The 15,952-nt window shown below is 44.3% G+C and overlaps 1 protein-coding gene across 1 annotated transcript in view; it reads right to left on the minus strand.

Moving 5' to 3' along the window:
• Nucleotides 1-7,023: 7,023 nt before the first annotated feature.
• LOC114012045 (CUB and sushi domain-containing protein 1-like) overlaps nt 7,024-15,952 on the minus strand; it is an 81,099-nt gene continuing 72,170 nt past the window's right edge. The window contains exons 5-6 of the mRNA XM_055799370.1: nt 9,053-9,260; nt 7,024-7,531 (exon numbers count right to left, since the gene is read on the minus strand). Coding sequence (XP_055655345.1) covers nt 7,450-7,531; nt 9,053-9,260 — 290 coding nt within the window. The 3' untranslated portion in view covers nt 7,024-7,449. The remainder of the gene's footprint in view (nt 7,532-9,052; nt 9,261-15,952) is intronic.

Genomic DNA, 15,952 nt, shown 5'->3' on the forward strand with positions numbered 1-15,952 from the left:
GAAAACAAAGTACTTACATTATTTAACACAACTTGTAAATATAAGCAAGCACCCCTGGACAGGCCCACAAAGGAACCCCCAAAGAAAGAGGCCTCTGAGAGGATGGAAACAGCTGCAGAGCTGCCTCCGCACTTGCACTTTGAAGCTGTAGGTAAGGGTGAGCGGTGTAAAACACAACTATTACCAGCTCTGGCAGACGGATTCTGACACATAAATGCAACTGTGGAGGATAGAGGGAATACGTCTGTGCAGGCAGACCCCACTGCATCTGCATATCCCCCGGCAGCTTCAGTGACGGTGAAGCCCTGCACCGAAAATGACACGAACCATTTTCTGAACACACACAAAACCCCCCAAAAACGCCATGGGAAGGCAAAGACACCTCCTAGAAGGACCTTGAAGTCAAGTCCGTCGTCTTTCCCACCAACATCTATTTGTCCAAACCCTTGCCTCTCCTGGGGAAGCTCAGTGTCCCACTCTTAACAGTGGAAGAGGAGACACGGTGTTTCAAAGAGGACCCCAGGTGTCCAACTTTTTACAACCTGTGACATCAATTGCACTTACGTACAGTCTCCATCCCCTGCCAAATAGAAGTATTATTCACCATTTTACAATCTAGATGGTCACTTAGATTTTTGGGTTACATCCAGAAGGTACTCTTGAGATTACCAATATTTTTTTCAGCTTTCAGCCCATTGTGTTATACTAATTTTCACGAGGTCTGTCTTTCAAAAAAATTCCTTAGCTTGCAGGTATTGAGTGTTCTTGCAAACAAGCCTGTCTTTTTTACTTCCAATACATGCTTGCATCCAGGACAGAAATAGCTAAATATTACTTTCTTCATTTAGTAACCCTCAAGGATTTTTCGCACACCCCACAGGTCTTCCTGCACCTCATCCCTTGAGGAGCAGGAGCCTCCACATCGGGTTCTCTCTGCCTCAGAGGTGATCAGCAACAAAGAAGAACAAATTGGGATAAAAAGGACAATTAAAACATGATCAGGGTAATTTTCAGCCTGAAAGTATCTTCTTCCTTGGCTTAAAAAGCTAGCCTGAATATTCATGAAAAGCTCTCTACTATCTAGCAAACAGAATTAATCATATTAATGCATGGGAAAAATAAGATTAGCAAGGAAGTGGTATACGAAATCTAATCATGTTTTATTGAATGAAACATGAGTGGGAGAGGTTGTGAGACCCTTTTGGTGTAATTTGTCACCGAAGCCTCCCTCCCTGGCAGACTGCTGGCAGCAGCACAGCTCAGGCTTTTGGAAGCACGCAGCTCGCGCCTCACAGGAGCAGGATGGACAGCTGGAGCAAGGGAAGGGGAGTTCTGCTGCCAAGTGACCTCGGGAAGGTCTTGCACGCGCTGTCACAGCTACATCCTGAGCTGATGAGAGCTAATGTAATCTGCACATTCTTCTTCTCAGCCGGGGTACAGTCAAGATCTTCCCTTCCCTACCAGAAACACACATACAAACCACAGAGCATCTTTTAACATCTTGCCCTGATCAGCCCTTTCTTCCAGAATTTCCCAGTTATTTCTGCGGTACAACTGGCCAAGGAGCTCTAGGACAATGTGCAATACTATATATTGTATATTATATAATAATATATTATAGAAACCACAAAGCATCACCAATCCTTTTAACTTCAAACCAGCCATCAATACACTCCCGGATCATTCGCATCCAGGAGGGAAGCAATCAGCTCTCCCTCTCAGCCACCACCAGGAACCGAGGGCTCCCAATGACTATTTCCCACCAAAGCAGTATTTTGCAGCTTAAAGCCTTTGTAGAATATTTTTCCAATTAAAAGCACTATAATGCTTAGGAAGAAAGAAAAAACCCAACCGTACCAGTCACTACAGAAGGCTATTCCCAGATCCCAACGAAGATGTAACAGAAATTTAAATAAGTATTTCAAAAGCCACTTCATACACATCTTTTATTCATTCCCAGTCCTATGGAAAATATTACCATGGAAGAAAAACATCTAAGTATTACAGATAAATTATCTGTAGGTAACTAGCTCTTACAATAAGGAAGCTTAATTAATCACACAGGAAAATAAAAGTTTCACACTTGCATTATCTAGGCTTTAACTAGTGATGGAATAAGTTATTTCAAGACACAATAATCTTCAAGCCTTCAGCCTCACACATGCACCAGGGCAGGATAATGCTTATCAACTTGCAAATAAAAGCAATTACTGACTGGAAAGAATTCAAAAAGTGGCAAGTGTGAGCTGAAAATCGTTTGAAAGCAGTCACCAGGCAACCTGTTCTACAGAACCGCTGCAAAGAACCAGGCAGCTGCAGGGGAACGGGGGGGAGGACCCCTTCTAGGCTCCCACGCAGGTCGGGGGGCATCGGAGTTTCACCCCAGCTGGCAACCACAGACCACGCAGCCAGCACTAACCTGGAGTGGGAGCAGCATCGGTGTAAGCGGCAGCAACATCAGCGGGAGACCCAGGGCTCCCGAGCTGCAATACAGCCAGAACGCATGGCAGCGAGTGCCAACATGCCAAAGCCTGACTCGGCAGCCCTCTGCAGCCAAAGCCTGCCCATTGACTTCAGCAGGCGTCGACTGAGGTCTGAGATGAAAATACAAGCTGAAAGTTCCGCAACAACTACCCAAGGATCAGAAGCTGCTTTGATATAAAGAAAATAGGTTGGTTCATTAGAAGCACATACAGGGAAGAGTTTTTCACCACCAACATTATCATTGTCTGAACCAGCCACCTTCAAGGACGCCGGTACTCTAATCTCTTAACGGTAGAGCAGAAGATGTGCGAACAGATTAGCCTGGCCGGTGGCACAAAATAACTGGCATCAAGAGGGAAGCACAAAGCCGATCTCACATAGGAGAACTTTAATGAGTATTAGAAACCACTCAGCAGATAGCCAAGGCTAGTGAGGAGGGAAGGGTCAACTGCAGATAATGACAAGGAAAGAAATGAAGTCAGTTAAGAGGTGATTCTCATAACCATCCTTCCCTCTGACTCAACTCCCCGCAGAAACGCAGCAAGAGAAAACTTGGGAAATCCTTTTCCAGAAAGAGTTGATGTCCAAAAGGGGTCTCCCCTGGGATCAGCTCCAGAAAAGAAGATATTACAGAATTAACCAGAGGAACCTTGAACTCAGAGGTCCTCAGTTCTCCTTCCAGGAGAGCTGAAGCAGAGCAAGATGCCTGCGTTGCCTTCACATCAGGCACAGTTGTGCTAGAAAAGTAATGCCAAATAGCACACACGTACACGTTAAGGCATGCTCCCCCACTTCTAGGAAATCAAGAGACAAAGCTAAACCCAAATTCTACCAAAATTCAGTGCAAAAACAGCCCTAAGGAGGAGAAGGAAAACATTTGTGCAAGACAGACATGCAAAACATAGCTCCAAGGCTGAAAAGGCAAAATGAAGATGAGACACTGAAGAGGAGGAACCAGATTCAGACAGAAATAAACTCCATCGATTTGGCAGTTACTTGCAGCCTTGCTTCTCCCACTGCATTTGCTTCGCACGGGATTATTAACAGGAAGGGGGGAAACGTTTCACGGGGGAAAGCACTGGGGAAGGCTCAAAGAGTGGGAGGGCAGCAGAGGGGCAACTTGACAGATGATGCAACCCCCCCTGCTAAAATAAGACTTCTGTTCCAGAACGTGGAATAATTAAGTCAAGAGGAGGATCATCGGGAAGAAAAATACCAACGACCCAAGACTCTGCATTAATACAGCAATTCAGTATGTGCTCATGTCCTCTTGGAACAAAATATAGAATTAAGGAAGTTGAGGAGAAATCAGTTTCTAAAGGTCCATGAACCAGATTTAAAAATAATAATAATAAATAAATAAGGGAGTGAGTGGCAGCTTCATTTCTTTTGAAGATAAGCATGTGAATTTTAAAAAATGTAGCCACATTCAGTAAATAATGAATAAAGAAACCTAATTAAGTTCAAGAAGAAATGCACCATTACTGGTTTGTCATTCAGAAGGGTGGACACAGCCTGGATTGCTCCAAGGAAATCGATAAAGCAGCTGTAGCACTTTCCATTCCCAAATTAGGGTGGGATTTTATAGGTCAGGCTAAACAGGCTCAACATTTGGACAGAAACCCAAGGATCCAGTGGCAAACGAAGGAATACAAAAGCAAATCATATTCCCAGGTCACCATACAACTTCTCAGTGCAGGACTATGAGGTGCTTTGCCAGGTAACATTCTGTTGCAGCCCGGTTCAAGCAAAAAGATTATGTGAAATGAGGTTATGGAGGGCAAGAGGTTAATTGCTACACTAGAACCTAGTACAAGGCTAAAAAACAACTCAAAAAGGTTCTGAACCTTCACATACTGAAGTATTTTTTGATCTGAAAAAACCACCATATGACTATGTAACAGCAACAGGAGCACCTTTCCCAACTGAAATCCCAGTCTCTCTGACCAATTTGGATTCCGATAATCTACCATACGCAGCTGCAAAACGCAACATAGTTATGAAGGATTTGAAAAGCTTCATTATTAAAGAAGTCATCTGCACCTCAAAGTAAACGTCCCATCGGAAAATTAGAAACATCTAATGAACTTCAAAACATGCCAGACAGGCTGTCACAGACAAACGAGATACTTGCTAAGATTTATCTCATAGAATTAATTCATCTGGCAGGAGCAGAGGTTTCTAGTTTCATCAGTGGAATGAACAGCTATGGAGCCCCACACATCGTCTGAGGGGAAAGGCTATCGCTAGCCACTGACCTGGCCAGCAGATGGGCTGAAGCTTACAGCATCTCCACTTTCTCCCGGTCTTCCAAATCAACAGCACAAAATAAGCTTTTTATATGGCAAATATTAGACCGTCTTCCTACGTTTCCACAACTTTGAAGATCCCTGCTCTAGAGGAACTTAGTTGCAGGCGGCTCTGCATAGCCTGTGAACAAGGCTTTGATCTTTTACCTATTCTGCCCGCTTCAGCTGTATTGGAATGGCTGCAAAAACCTTCTTTGCTAAATATCTGCATCATACCCAGCAAAAAGCACATTTGATCTTAGTCAGTCCCTGTAAACACACACAAATAAACTGGATTATTAGTCATCTCCTCCATCACCACCTTCTCTGACAACGGCACCATAATGCTTTAATAATTGTAATCCAAGCCATTACACCTAATATTAGATACAGGTCCCAGACCAGCTAGGTGGGATCTAAACAGATGACAGAAGTGCAAGAGACAGACAACCCCATTTTCATTGTCTGCATGTAAACTGCAGCAGCCAGGCACAAACACGGGAAATCCAGACCTCTTCCACCACAGGCAAAGTAAAAAGTTACCCCCTCTGAAGTGTGCTCAGAGTGCAGCCATGCAATTGCTGCACCACACACTGCTCCTTCCTCTAAACCTTTGGGGGGGGGGGGGGGCAGGGCAGGCATGGAGGTACGACAGGAGGGTACGGCCACCAGTCCTGAGCTGTGGTACCCAGGCTCCCACCACCCCTGCTGGAGTCCCCATCCTGTCACCCCAGGCATCCCCCAAGCAACTTCTCTAAGGACTCACGGAAGAACAGGCAGGGGATCAAAGACAGTATTTTACACCAAGTCGAACCCTACCCAAAGCTTCAGAGCAACCCCCGAGCTGTTAAAGGGAAGCTGAGGCTGGGAGGCATCTGCCCCAGAGCAGGTTCAGTGCCAGCCAGGACCACCTTGGAGGTTTCCTTATCATCACAGTCTTGGGATGGTTTAGGTGCTCAGCTTGAAACACTTTGGTATTTTCAGCATAGCTGAGCACCCACGGGGATGCTTGCCACCAAATAAAGCTTTAAAGTGGGTACCACAACAGCCATAATCAACAGATATTCCTGAGAGGTGTTAGCCAAGGGATTTAGTCTGCTCCGAGCAGACACTGACACAAAGCACATGATCAGCAGAGCTCAGTCGCCTTAAGGGCTGCAGCCCAAGCTGCTTGCAGGGGGTTTCTTTTTTTACATGTAATTATAGAGAAAAAATTAATTAGTTCTTTCAGATCCCTCAGAGCTAGTAGAAAATAAGGGGGGAAAGAACCCCAAGCCTTGAAGACAAGAAAAAGTCTGGGGATAACGATGCAAGAGACCACATCACTGCGTATCCTGCTCCAGTTCCAGTGCATCCTTGTAGAGAAGGGATGTGATACAGATGTGATAAGGATGGCCACTCCAGCTAACCTCCAAGGAGAACAGGGCAGCTACTGCCATCCTTCCCATTTTTCTTTTTAGCCTGGAGACCCCCCCCCATTGTCATTTCCAATCTGACAGGCTCTTTTTCACACTGCTACTTTTTTTCCCCTTCCTCTTCTTCGCTCAGTAGAGTTTTATTTCTCACCTGTCAAGGAAATCTAGGCCCAAGCTCTCCTGAGAGAAACCACGATAGCGGTTAGAAGAGCTGTAAATGTGTTATTTTATTAATACGTCTCAAATAGCTACTCAGCTCTATTGCTCGGCTTGACGTATGGATGCTTAGACCTGCGATGCCCTTTCCCTTTCAAGACTTTACTGCAGGATTTGCATCCAGCAGGTCAAGGACCAAACGCAACCCGTTGGGGGATTCCCCAGGGAGCAGTTGTGCGCGCCGAGATCAGCGTGCAGCGCGGCTGATCCAGCCGGGGCGACCGCCCAAGGCAGGAGGGTTAAGGGAACCCGGCTCATAAAAAAGCAAAGCAGCATCTATTTTTAAAGAGGGGAGGGTAAATGACCACACAGGAGATTTTTAGTAAGCCTGCTTGCTGCGCTGAGCTGTACTGCTGCTGTGGTCTCATAAACACCATCGTTAGATAACATTCCACAGCTTGAAAACACATACAAAATAAACTCCAGATGAAATATAGTTTTGGTTGGTTTTTTTTTTTTTTTGAGTACATCTCTGGACAAGATTAAAACTATTTATAGTGCTTAGGAAATGAAATATTTAGCTGCAAGATACTTCAATAGAATGGTTTATTTGGTCACTAGTCTCTCGGCCACATTACAAATAATTAAAACTAGGTTTGGGGGGGGGGGAAAGGGTTTTAGCTATATTTTCAAGCTGAATCATATCAACATGTTTAAAGAGGAGATAGGAGCTCCAGTTTTTTCCCCCTATGGGCAAAAATTATTAAAAAATGGGAAAAATGAGTCATCTGAATTTAATTACCAAGCTTTGAGTTGTGAAGGCTGGCTTTGAAAAATGCAATTCAAAACAAGACTCTTTGTAATTCTGTTTATGGGACTGAAAAGTTTCCTTCTCAAGAATACTAAATGAGATCCCTTTGAATTGACTGCCATGTTTATCTCGCCCATGTGTATTTCACGGGACTATAAAAATGCAGGATGAACCTCGAAATGCAGGAACAGCTTCTTCCGGCTGCAATGTGTTTGTGTGACCTGTTTCACTCATTAACACAGCGCAGCTCACCTGGGCTGCTCCACCAGCCGATTCAAACGGGAGTCCACTGCTGCTACAGCTTGCAGAGTTCATCCAACTCCCAGTGAAAATCCATTTGAAAGAAAGGCATCATTAAAGATGCAGCACATGGGCACCTGGGGGGCAAGGGGGAAGGAGGAAAGCAAATACATCATTATTCCCTCTGACAAGGCCCCCAAACCCATGTCTGTAACTTCAAAACTCCATAGCTACTAAATCTCCTTTTTTAAAAAGAATCCATGTGCATGTATGTGTGCTACTGAAAGTCAAAGGGCTTAATTTTCTAAGACACATTTGCCATTTTTAAAGGTCTACCATGCTGTATTTATGGGGAGTTTACTAATTTATTTTTTTCCCCCCAGCAGTTCACTCTGACAGGCATTGTTGTATTTTTGATATGACAAGGCACAGCACTGCAGTGGCAACAACTCCAGGCTGAATAATGTTTCTTAACTAGCGACATTCATCTTTACCACACACCACAGATGACTGATCCTCACTGCAGTACGTAATGGCTAAAATCTAACAGTGCCCTAAAATATTAATGCATGCTAATAAACAAGGGTTTTTTTCCACAAAACAGCAACATCTAATTTTCAAAGGGGTCCTGGGCACAGTAAACAACTGGTACACGGTAAATGGCAAGTTCTCTCACATCAATACATTCTAGACATTCAAATCCTATTCCCCCATAATTGCCAGGCAAGTATAAATCACTTAAATGAATGTTATTTGTGGCTGTGACAGAATCCTCATAAATAATTGTAATTTAACTTCCTGCTGATAATCCCAGGCAACACCTAATTATTTCAAACGCTTAATTCTTCCCTTCTGGAGGGATGTTGGGTTTAAGACTACTCCCTTCCATTTGCTGCTAGTTAGGACTTCTAACCATTTGTTAAGTGCTACCACAGTGCAGAAGATCACAGTGTCTAGATTGACTAGAGGCAGAGGTGTCCTTTGCTGTAAAAGCAACATAAGCAATACATCACATTCCTTCTGGAAGCTCTCACTTCAGACTACACAGCACTGATCATTTGGGTAGCTCTTTTATATCTGGGGGAAAAAAAATATCAGTGTGGCATTTATTATACATAAAAGCAATATTTCTGAAAGCAGTGCTCTAACGATGGGATGAGAGAGGTATTGAAATTCTATACGCAGCCTTCTGTCTAAAGGACAGACTGTCTCTAGAAACATTTGCCAAAAGTTCATTAACAGTAAAGCCAACCTGTCAGCAACATATTTAGCAATAATCAGAAAACAATTCAGGAAAAACAAGGTTTGAGCAGGGTTTCCTGGGTTTTGAAGTATTGGGTCTTCCGTGGTGAGGTTTTTTTTTTTTTAATTCTTTATTTCTTCTAACCAACTAAACTATGAAATCTTATTGCAGAGAATATGATTTAAAGTAGATTAAAACAGCCACTGCAAAGTTTACCAAGCAAATAAGCATCCCAGGGAGTTTCATTAGAAGGCAGCAACAACCTGTGCCTGGGGATAACCAGGAACTACCCTCATTCTGGCACAAACCCTCTTCACTCCCAACACCCTGTGAAGTCTGGATCTACGCACACAAACACCAGCAGGTACGACACGACTATACAGATAATAACGAAGTATGGCCAGCAGCAACCTACCAGGGTGAAGATCCCTCCGTTCCAGCAACTTCTAAAACATCGTATCCATCTTCCAGCTGAAAATCCATGAAAACCAGAGCAATAGTGTCTCCAGGTTCAGCAAGGATAGTCCACGTGCAGTCCGCGTTAGTGCCGTACTCCAAAGGAAAATGAGGGCTTGAGATAATTCCACTCTGTCCCCACAAAGTCCCTCCACAAGCATCATCAGCTGGAAAGAGAACGCAAGTTACCAGATTTTGTTGGAATGTGCAAAGCAGTACATGAAAAAAAGAATGAGCCCGAATTCAAAGCAAAGCTTTAAAACACCCATTGCTTTTGTCAGGATGTGTTTTACTACATACTATTATTAAGAGACAAATACATTGCAGGATGCAAAATCCTATTAGGTCAGCCAGTGTCCCCTGGCAAGTGCCAGCTTATTCCCCACTGTACACTTACTTGTGATTTGTTTAGTCTCACTCTAAACACCCGAAGTGACAGTTTCCACCACCTCCCTGGGGAGGCAGCTATCGGCGTAATGCCTCTCGCTATCAAGACACACTTTCCTCACATGCTCTTGGCCAAGTTTTCTGTTTCACCCCTTTATTCCTGAGCAGGATCCTCCCCAGTGTTTCCCACAAGTTTCCTCACATCCGCGCAGCCAGCCAAGCTGGAGGAAAGCCAGCAGAAAGGCAGCGACTGAGAGGGTTTTGCAAACCTCACGTCACAGCAGGGAGAGGCTGGTCTCCACCTCACGTAGATCTCAGCACCTTCATCAGCCACAGAAACATCCCCAACATCCCAGGACAACAGGACTTAAGAGTACAAACACTGTATATATATATATATATATATATATATATATGTGTATATATATATATATATATATATATATATATATATGTATATATATATATATGTAATAGAAAAGGAGTGGAGTTCCCACACATCTGCCTCATGGGTCTTTGTTGACTCTGTTTTCTTAAGGAAGCATGCGGTTACCAGAACCATAGTGGTAAAAATTTAACGCTTTGTTCAAAAACCTAGCAGGCACGTTTCCTGGGCATTTGCCTGGTCATACACTGGATTTCAACTTTGCTGCAGGTTCCTTCGTTTTTACAACCTGACTTTTAGCAGCAGGAGCAGTTAGAGCAATTAAAGGAGGAGGATCTAAAGAAAACATGGGCAGGAAGATAAAGGAAACCAAGAATTAATGTAACCAGCATTGGGGCAGCTCACTGCTCTTGTACATGCAGCATCAGCTCAGCATTTATTTGGAAAGCTGCTAAGAAAAGCCGGTTAACTTTACAACATGTATTACTGAGCATTTCAGATGCTTTAGTCAAGGGGCTTGGGGCTTTACATCACGAACACTTATTTTCATTACAAATATTTTTTTAAAAAAAACCCTTCCAAACTGAAATTTAACACAGGTGAGAACAGGAGTTAAGTGCAATGGGTCGTTGGCACCTAAGGAAAGGGCAGGATGGCGCTGCAGGCCTGCTCGAGAGGACCCTTCAGCTTTTAGACCCATTCAGGACTTGGGATCTTGTGCTGTCAGGTTTTCTCAGCAGAGCTGAAACCTGCAGTCTCTAACTCGTGAAACTTGAAAGACAAAGTCAGACAAATACACATGCCAGCTCTTCTCTCCCCCGGCCATCTGCTGTCCCAGCACAGCCAGCCACCCGAGCAAGCAGAAGGCACGGGCAGGCACAGGCTTCCCAGTGACAGATGGCAAGCGATGGTGATAGGAACACCCCAGGCTATAACGTCTTGTTTGTGTGGCATTAACACACCGCGCAGGTTGCACCGGCACCTCTGAGCCTCAGCGGAGACCACGGCCCTTCGCAACCGCTGCTGTGCTTAGTTGGGGATGGCACATCGCTCGTTATGGCGGAGCTCCCAGCAAGACAGAAAAAAATAGGATAAAAATCCCCAGACCTGTAGGCACACATGCAACTGCTTCTGGACCATTCCAGCAGCCAAAACTAGGACTGAAAAAGGCCGCTGAAATCCCAGCACAATGCTCTATTCCTGGTATTCTCTTACGACAAAGTTGTGTATCTGCTGCAGTTATAATGTCAGTGAATTGCAGTTTTTCAGACACTGAAGTACAGTTAGAATCCTCAATAAATTTAGGCTGAAAGATCTCTCGTCTAGTCCAAGCACCAGAAAACCCTTCAAACTTCAAGGCATCATCCACAAGATTCACAGTGGAACCTCCAAAGGAGGTCCACGAAAAAAAGTAAAAGGGCTATTTCAACACCGCCCCCCCCCCCCCCCCCCCCCCCCCCCCGTCGAGCAGAATGCAAATGCTTTTCAGAGGATGAATGGATCCTAGCCAGAGAGGATAAGCACAATTCACCAGTTTACTGGTATGTTCAAATGTAATTTCTCATGAGTAAGTGCCCTTGCAGATGCTAGAGAGAAACAGATGCAAATAAGATTCTGGGGCAGCTAACTCAGACCACACGCCCAGCAGCAAGACAGAGCAAAAGCAAGGTCATCAGCTGCTTCAGCAACACACGGGGATCTGAAGAGGCAATTTATCCTTAAGACAGACTTAACTCCAGAGGGGCAGCTATCTCCTGCATGACGTGTTAAAACATTGTTTGCTGCTGCTGCTGGCCCTGGGCAACCATTCCAAGCATCTTTGCAAATAAGGTCCCGCACCGCTACCACAAGACATCCTCAAGCAACCCAGCCACTGGATGCGAACCCCGCGGGGTCAAAGGGCACAGGGGCTCTTGGCCAAACACTTGCTCCTAACTACAACCATGCATTCCTGCAGCTCAAGTCTACACAGACCCCCTAAACACACACCCCCAACAGCAAACACAACAACGTTTTCAAAGAAGCAACTCCTAATGCCAAGTTCTCAGCCACGTTCACCATCAGAGCCTGATCTGGTCCATGAAAGCTGCTGTCGTACTAGAAAGAATGCAGGAGGGGACAGCGAATACGCTCAAGAATTTTGACTCAGTGCTATAATTAGATTTCTTAACTATATATAATTTTTTTTTTTTTACAGGACTAACCTAATTTTAAAGGAGAAATTTACACAGATGTGGGTACCACTAGGCTTGCTTTAATCACAACTCAGAATTGGGCCACTCATGTCTGTGTAGATTTTTCCTTGAACACTAACTTAGAGTAGCTGAAGATCTAGCCAAAGGTATGGTGATTTTGGCTTTTTTTTTTTTTTAATTGAAGGGGAGTTTTTAATTCCTTGAAAATTTTTCATTGCAAAAGGCATTTAATGGAAAATGTATTCTTCCTGTCCATCTCTAAATACACACTTCCTAAGTTTGTAGAGGTTGTTACTGTGTAAATATATCCTACAATCTTGTAAAATCTTCTTGAACAGCCCTTCAATTATTTTGGGCACAGTGCAGTCTAAGCAGCTGTGTGAGTTAGGAAGACAGACCACTTTTAATGAGATTATGCATATTTGATATGCTTAAAACATAGCTTCACAAATTTTCTCAACTTCTCAGCTGGCTTACTAAATTTTTACTCAACTGCCTACCAGAATCATAAACCTATCAGTTCTACTTAAATTCAGCAAACAACCTGGGCAAGACTTCTCTCCGCATGCGTGAAAGAGCTTTACAGAACAGATTCAGATGTTTCCAGATATTGTTTTGGTGCTTCAAATGCACCATTTTGCTTTATTTGAAATTAAATGACCCAAGCAAGGGTTGTTCCTTCTGTGGCTACAGCGTAACAGAAGACAGCATTCTGAGTCCACAGGGGTTTTTGCCTCCAGCACACCAACTGTCAAGATAAAAACCCAGCCAGACTGGCAGGACTGGGCTTAAGGCCCCATTTAGATCAAGATAAAGGTCTTGGTTTGTTCTGTGAATACAGAACAATTGTGCAGAAAGCGTTTCCAAAAAACCAAGATGCAACGAGGAAACCATTCCAGATATTTCTGACACACATTATTATAGCTGGGATAAATGTCAGCTTAGCCCAGGTTTTACAGTCTGACCCAGACGCGCCGAGGACTCTCAGTCCTCCAGGTGAATTTCCAAGTTACACACGGTCCACCAGGCCCAGCCCAGCTCCTCTGCTGGGCAGCCACAGCTGCCACCCAGTTCTGCGCGCTCCTCCTTCACCGATCAGCATGGAGATGTCACTTCTGCTGCTTTGGTGCTCCCTGAATGAGATCACTGCAATTTTAATCCTTCCTGCCACGTAAGCAAGAAACATAACTCACCAGAGCAGAGTCTGTGCAGACTGAATTTATAGTCTCTTTTAGCTCAGAGTCCAAGAATCAATTTTGATATAACTGTGCTTTCAAAACCACTGGTGAGCCACAGCACTAGCTACTTTCACCGGCTCTGCAGAGACACATTTCTCCAAGCCATTCCTTCTGCATCTGGAATTCCTTCCTCCTTTCCTTTCTTAGTGAGATTACACTTAACTTATAAATCCCAACAAAAGGATGCTACACAGACCAAGAAAAATAACAAAAGCATTGACCTAAACTACTTGGCTCAGTCATCACCACACGCTCATTTCCAAATTAATCTCCACGATGCTTTGTTCATCTGTCTTCCCATTATCCTGCAGTTGCAGTGGTAGTTGATGTCTTGATTTCCAAGGGAATAAACAGAAAGGTCTCTGCTGCTAGAGATCCAGGCTGGGCAGGGCGGTATTTCACTAAGACAATCTGCACTGTATTTGTTGCCTTCCTAGAAATTCAAGGCAAGAAACGGATTCTTTAAGAGGACACCTCCAAGACTGCCATCACAGCGTCAGAAGCAACCCCAACACCGGTGCACGACAGCGCGCCTTTGGCCAGCACAAATGCCAACGCCAGTGGGACGGGGAGATCCACGCAGACCGGTGTCCTCTCCCCTCTTCATCTATAACTTTTAGGCCAAGTACACAGGGATACTCCATGACCCTCAAATATCTTTCACCAGTGTTTTAGTGCAATCTGTTTTCATTCAGCAGAGTTTTAACCTTCAGAATAAGTGTCCAGTGTGTGCTACAGAAAAGGAAATAAATGGTGTCTTTTTCACTTCATTTTATCCTTTTTTATGTCATGATTCATTTCCAGCACAGCCAAAGATAAAGCTAAATGGAAATTATTTTTTCCCCTCTAATATTTTTTTGTTCACTAAAAAACAGCCAGATAGTTACTTTTGGATAAAAACAGACCAGAATGGTTCACCATCCATCATCTTTGTGGTAGTAGTTCTAGGGCTTTTTTTGAAATTAATTTTCAGTTTTCAATTTACCTTCCTGGAAATGTGCTACAGCAACTTCAGTGAAACTTCCAAGAGTACCATGTGAGCTGAGAGAGGATTACTTTAGATTTGATTTAGTAATCCCACTACAGAAATAGCAAAAGATTCAAAACATGAAAGCAGTAACATCACAGGAGATACAGCAACAAACAATCCCTCCTATCTTCAGAGACGCAGCGAGCAGGGATCCTTAACATTTGGGACTTTACACTGCTCATTTATTATTTTTTTTTATACTTTCAAATAAATGTTGTTACTTGCTGAGCACAGTAGAGGAAGCCTGGCTAGAATGAAGATACAGATACTGAAGCCTGGCTACAGAAATCTTTTGCCAGGCCCTGAAGAACAACATCAGACTGGCAGATGCTCAGACACCAGTAGGTGCTCACTTTGCAGAACCAGTGGTCCTCACATCCCCTTCCAACCTGGGATGCTCTCCTGCATCAGCAGCCTAATCAGCGAGGTACTTGAGAACGTGCTTTATCTTTTATCTCTAGTCCTGCTGCTTTTCAGTGCCACAACAGCTTAAAGTATATGGTTAAGTGTTTTGCTTAGCAGGAATGGATTTAAGTGTATGTTTAAAGGCTTCATTGAACTGGCATTTAACAGCTGCGGAGTAACTTGGAAAAAAAAAACAACTTCCCCAGGGAGGAGGGTGGTTTTACATTTGTTTTCTCCATCTTCCTCCCTGAACTGAGGTTAACCATTCCAAGGGAAACAAAGACCTGCATCTTTTTGTAACATAAAAGACAAGCCAAGAAAAGCAATACTGCAGTGGTTATCAGCACCAGAAGACAACTGCAGGAACCAAATGAAAGCAGAATCAAAACTGCAGCCCCAGAGAGTTCGGGTGCTGTCCCAGATGAAGCAGCTTGCTCCACTGTGCACACCAAGACAGAAAGCCAAGGATCCGTGTGAAAAAAGGGTGTCAGACGTGCAAACCCTGATTCGAACTGATTCCATCTAGACACTGGGTGCCAGCGTTGATCCGCTCTGCATTTTGCTGGAGAGTGTCCCTGGCCAGGGAACGCTCTTTGTTCTTTAAAAAAACCCCGTGTCCAACTTGAGAGACCACATTGTTTATCCGCTTATTGATCTTCTCTAGCTATTGGCTGATTACCCAGAAACAGAAATCGTAGCCAACTACATCTGTTTTAATAAATATTTCTCAGCAGAAGAAAGGCATTCACCACAACACATCATGCCTAGGTTTTTTTCAGCCGCTTCTCTGGAAGCAGCAGGTAGCAAAGCACAGGGCAGCAGCCCAAGCCCGCGGGGATCCCTGCGCTGCTGGTGCTCCTCGTGTCTCACCTACAGCACTGCCTGATCTCTGTGCCCAGACACACGGACCTGCCAAGTCTTCCCACCAGCATCACAGGCAGCTTGATTTTCTTTCTTCTAGCGGCTTCCACACTTCTCCCCCACCCCTCACTCCTGGCTTTCAGAAGCCTTTGGAGGGGCCGCGGGGGATCACACCCCACACTCCTGCTCCAAGCAGCAGCCCACCCATCTTCTCAAGCAAGACTGCCGGAGTTAGCACCCAGAAGTATCAAGGTTAAACCATGAGTAACCCATTCTCTCAGAAGGAGGGCCAGAAACCATTAACTCACAGATTCCAGTTACTTCAGCTTCCACTCAAACCACAGAAGGTCTGGCTCAC

The sequence above is a fragment of the Falco peregrinus genome, chromosome 3, assembly GCF_023634155.1.
Source record: "Falco peregrinus isolate bFalPer1 chromosome 3, bFalPer1.pri, whole genome shotgun sequence".
In the NCBI taxonomy this organism is placed as follows: Eukaryota; Metazoa; Chordata; class Aves; order Falconiformes; family Falconidae; genus Falco; species Falco peregrinus.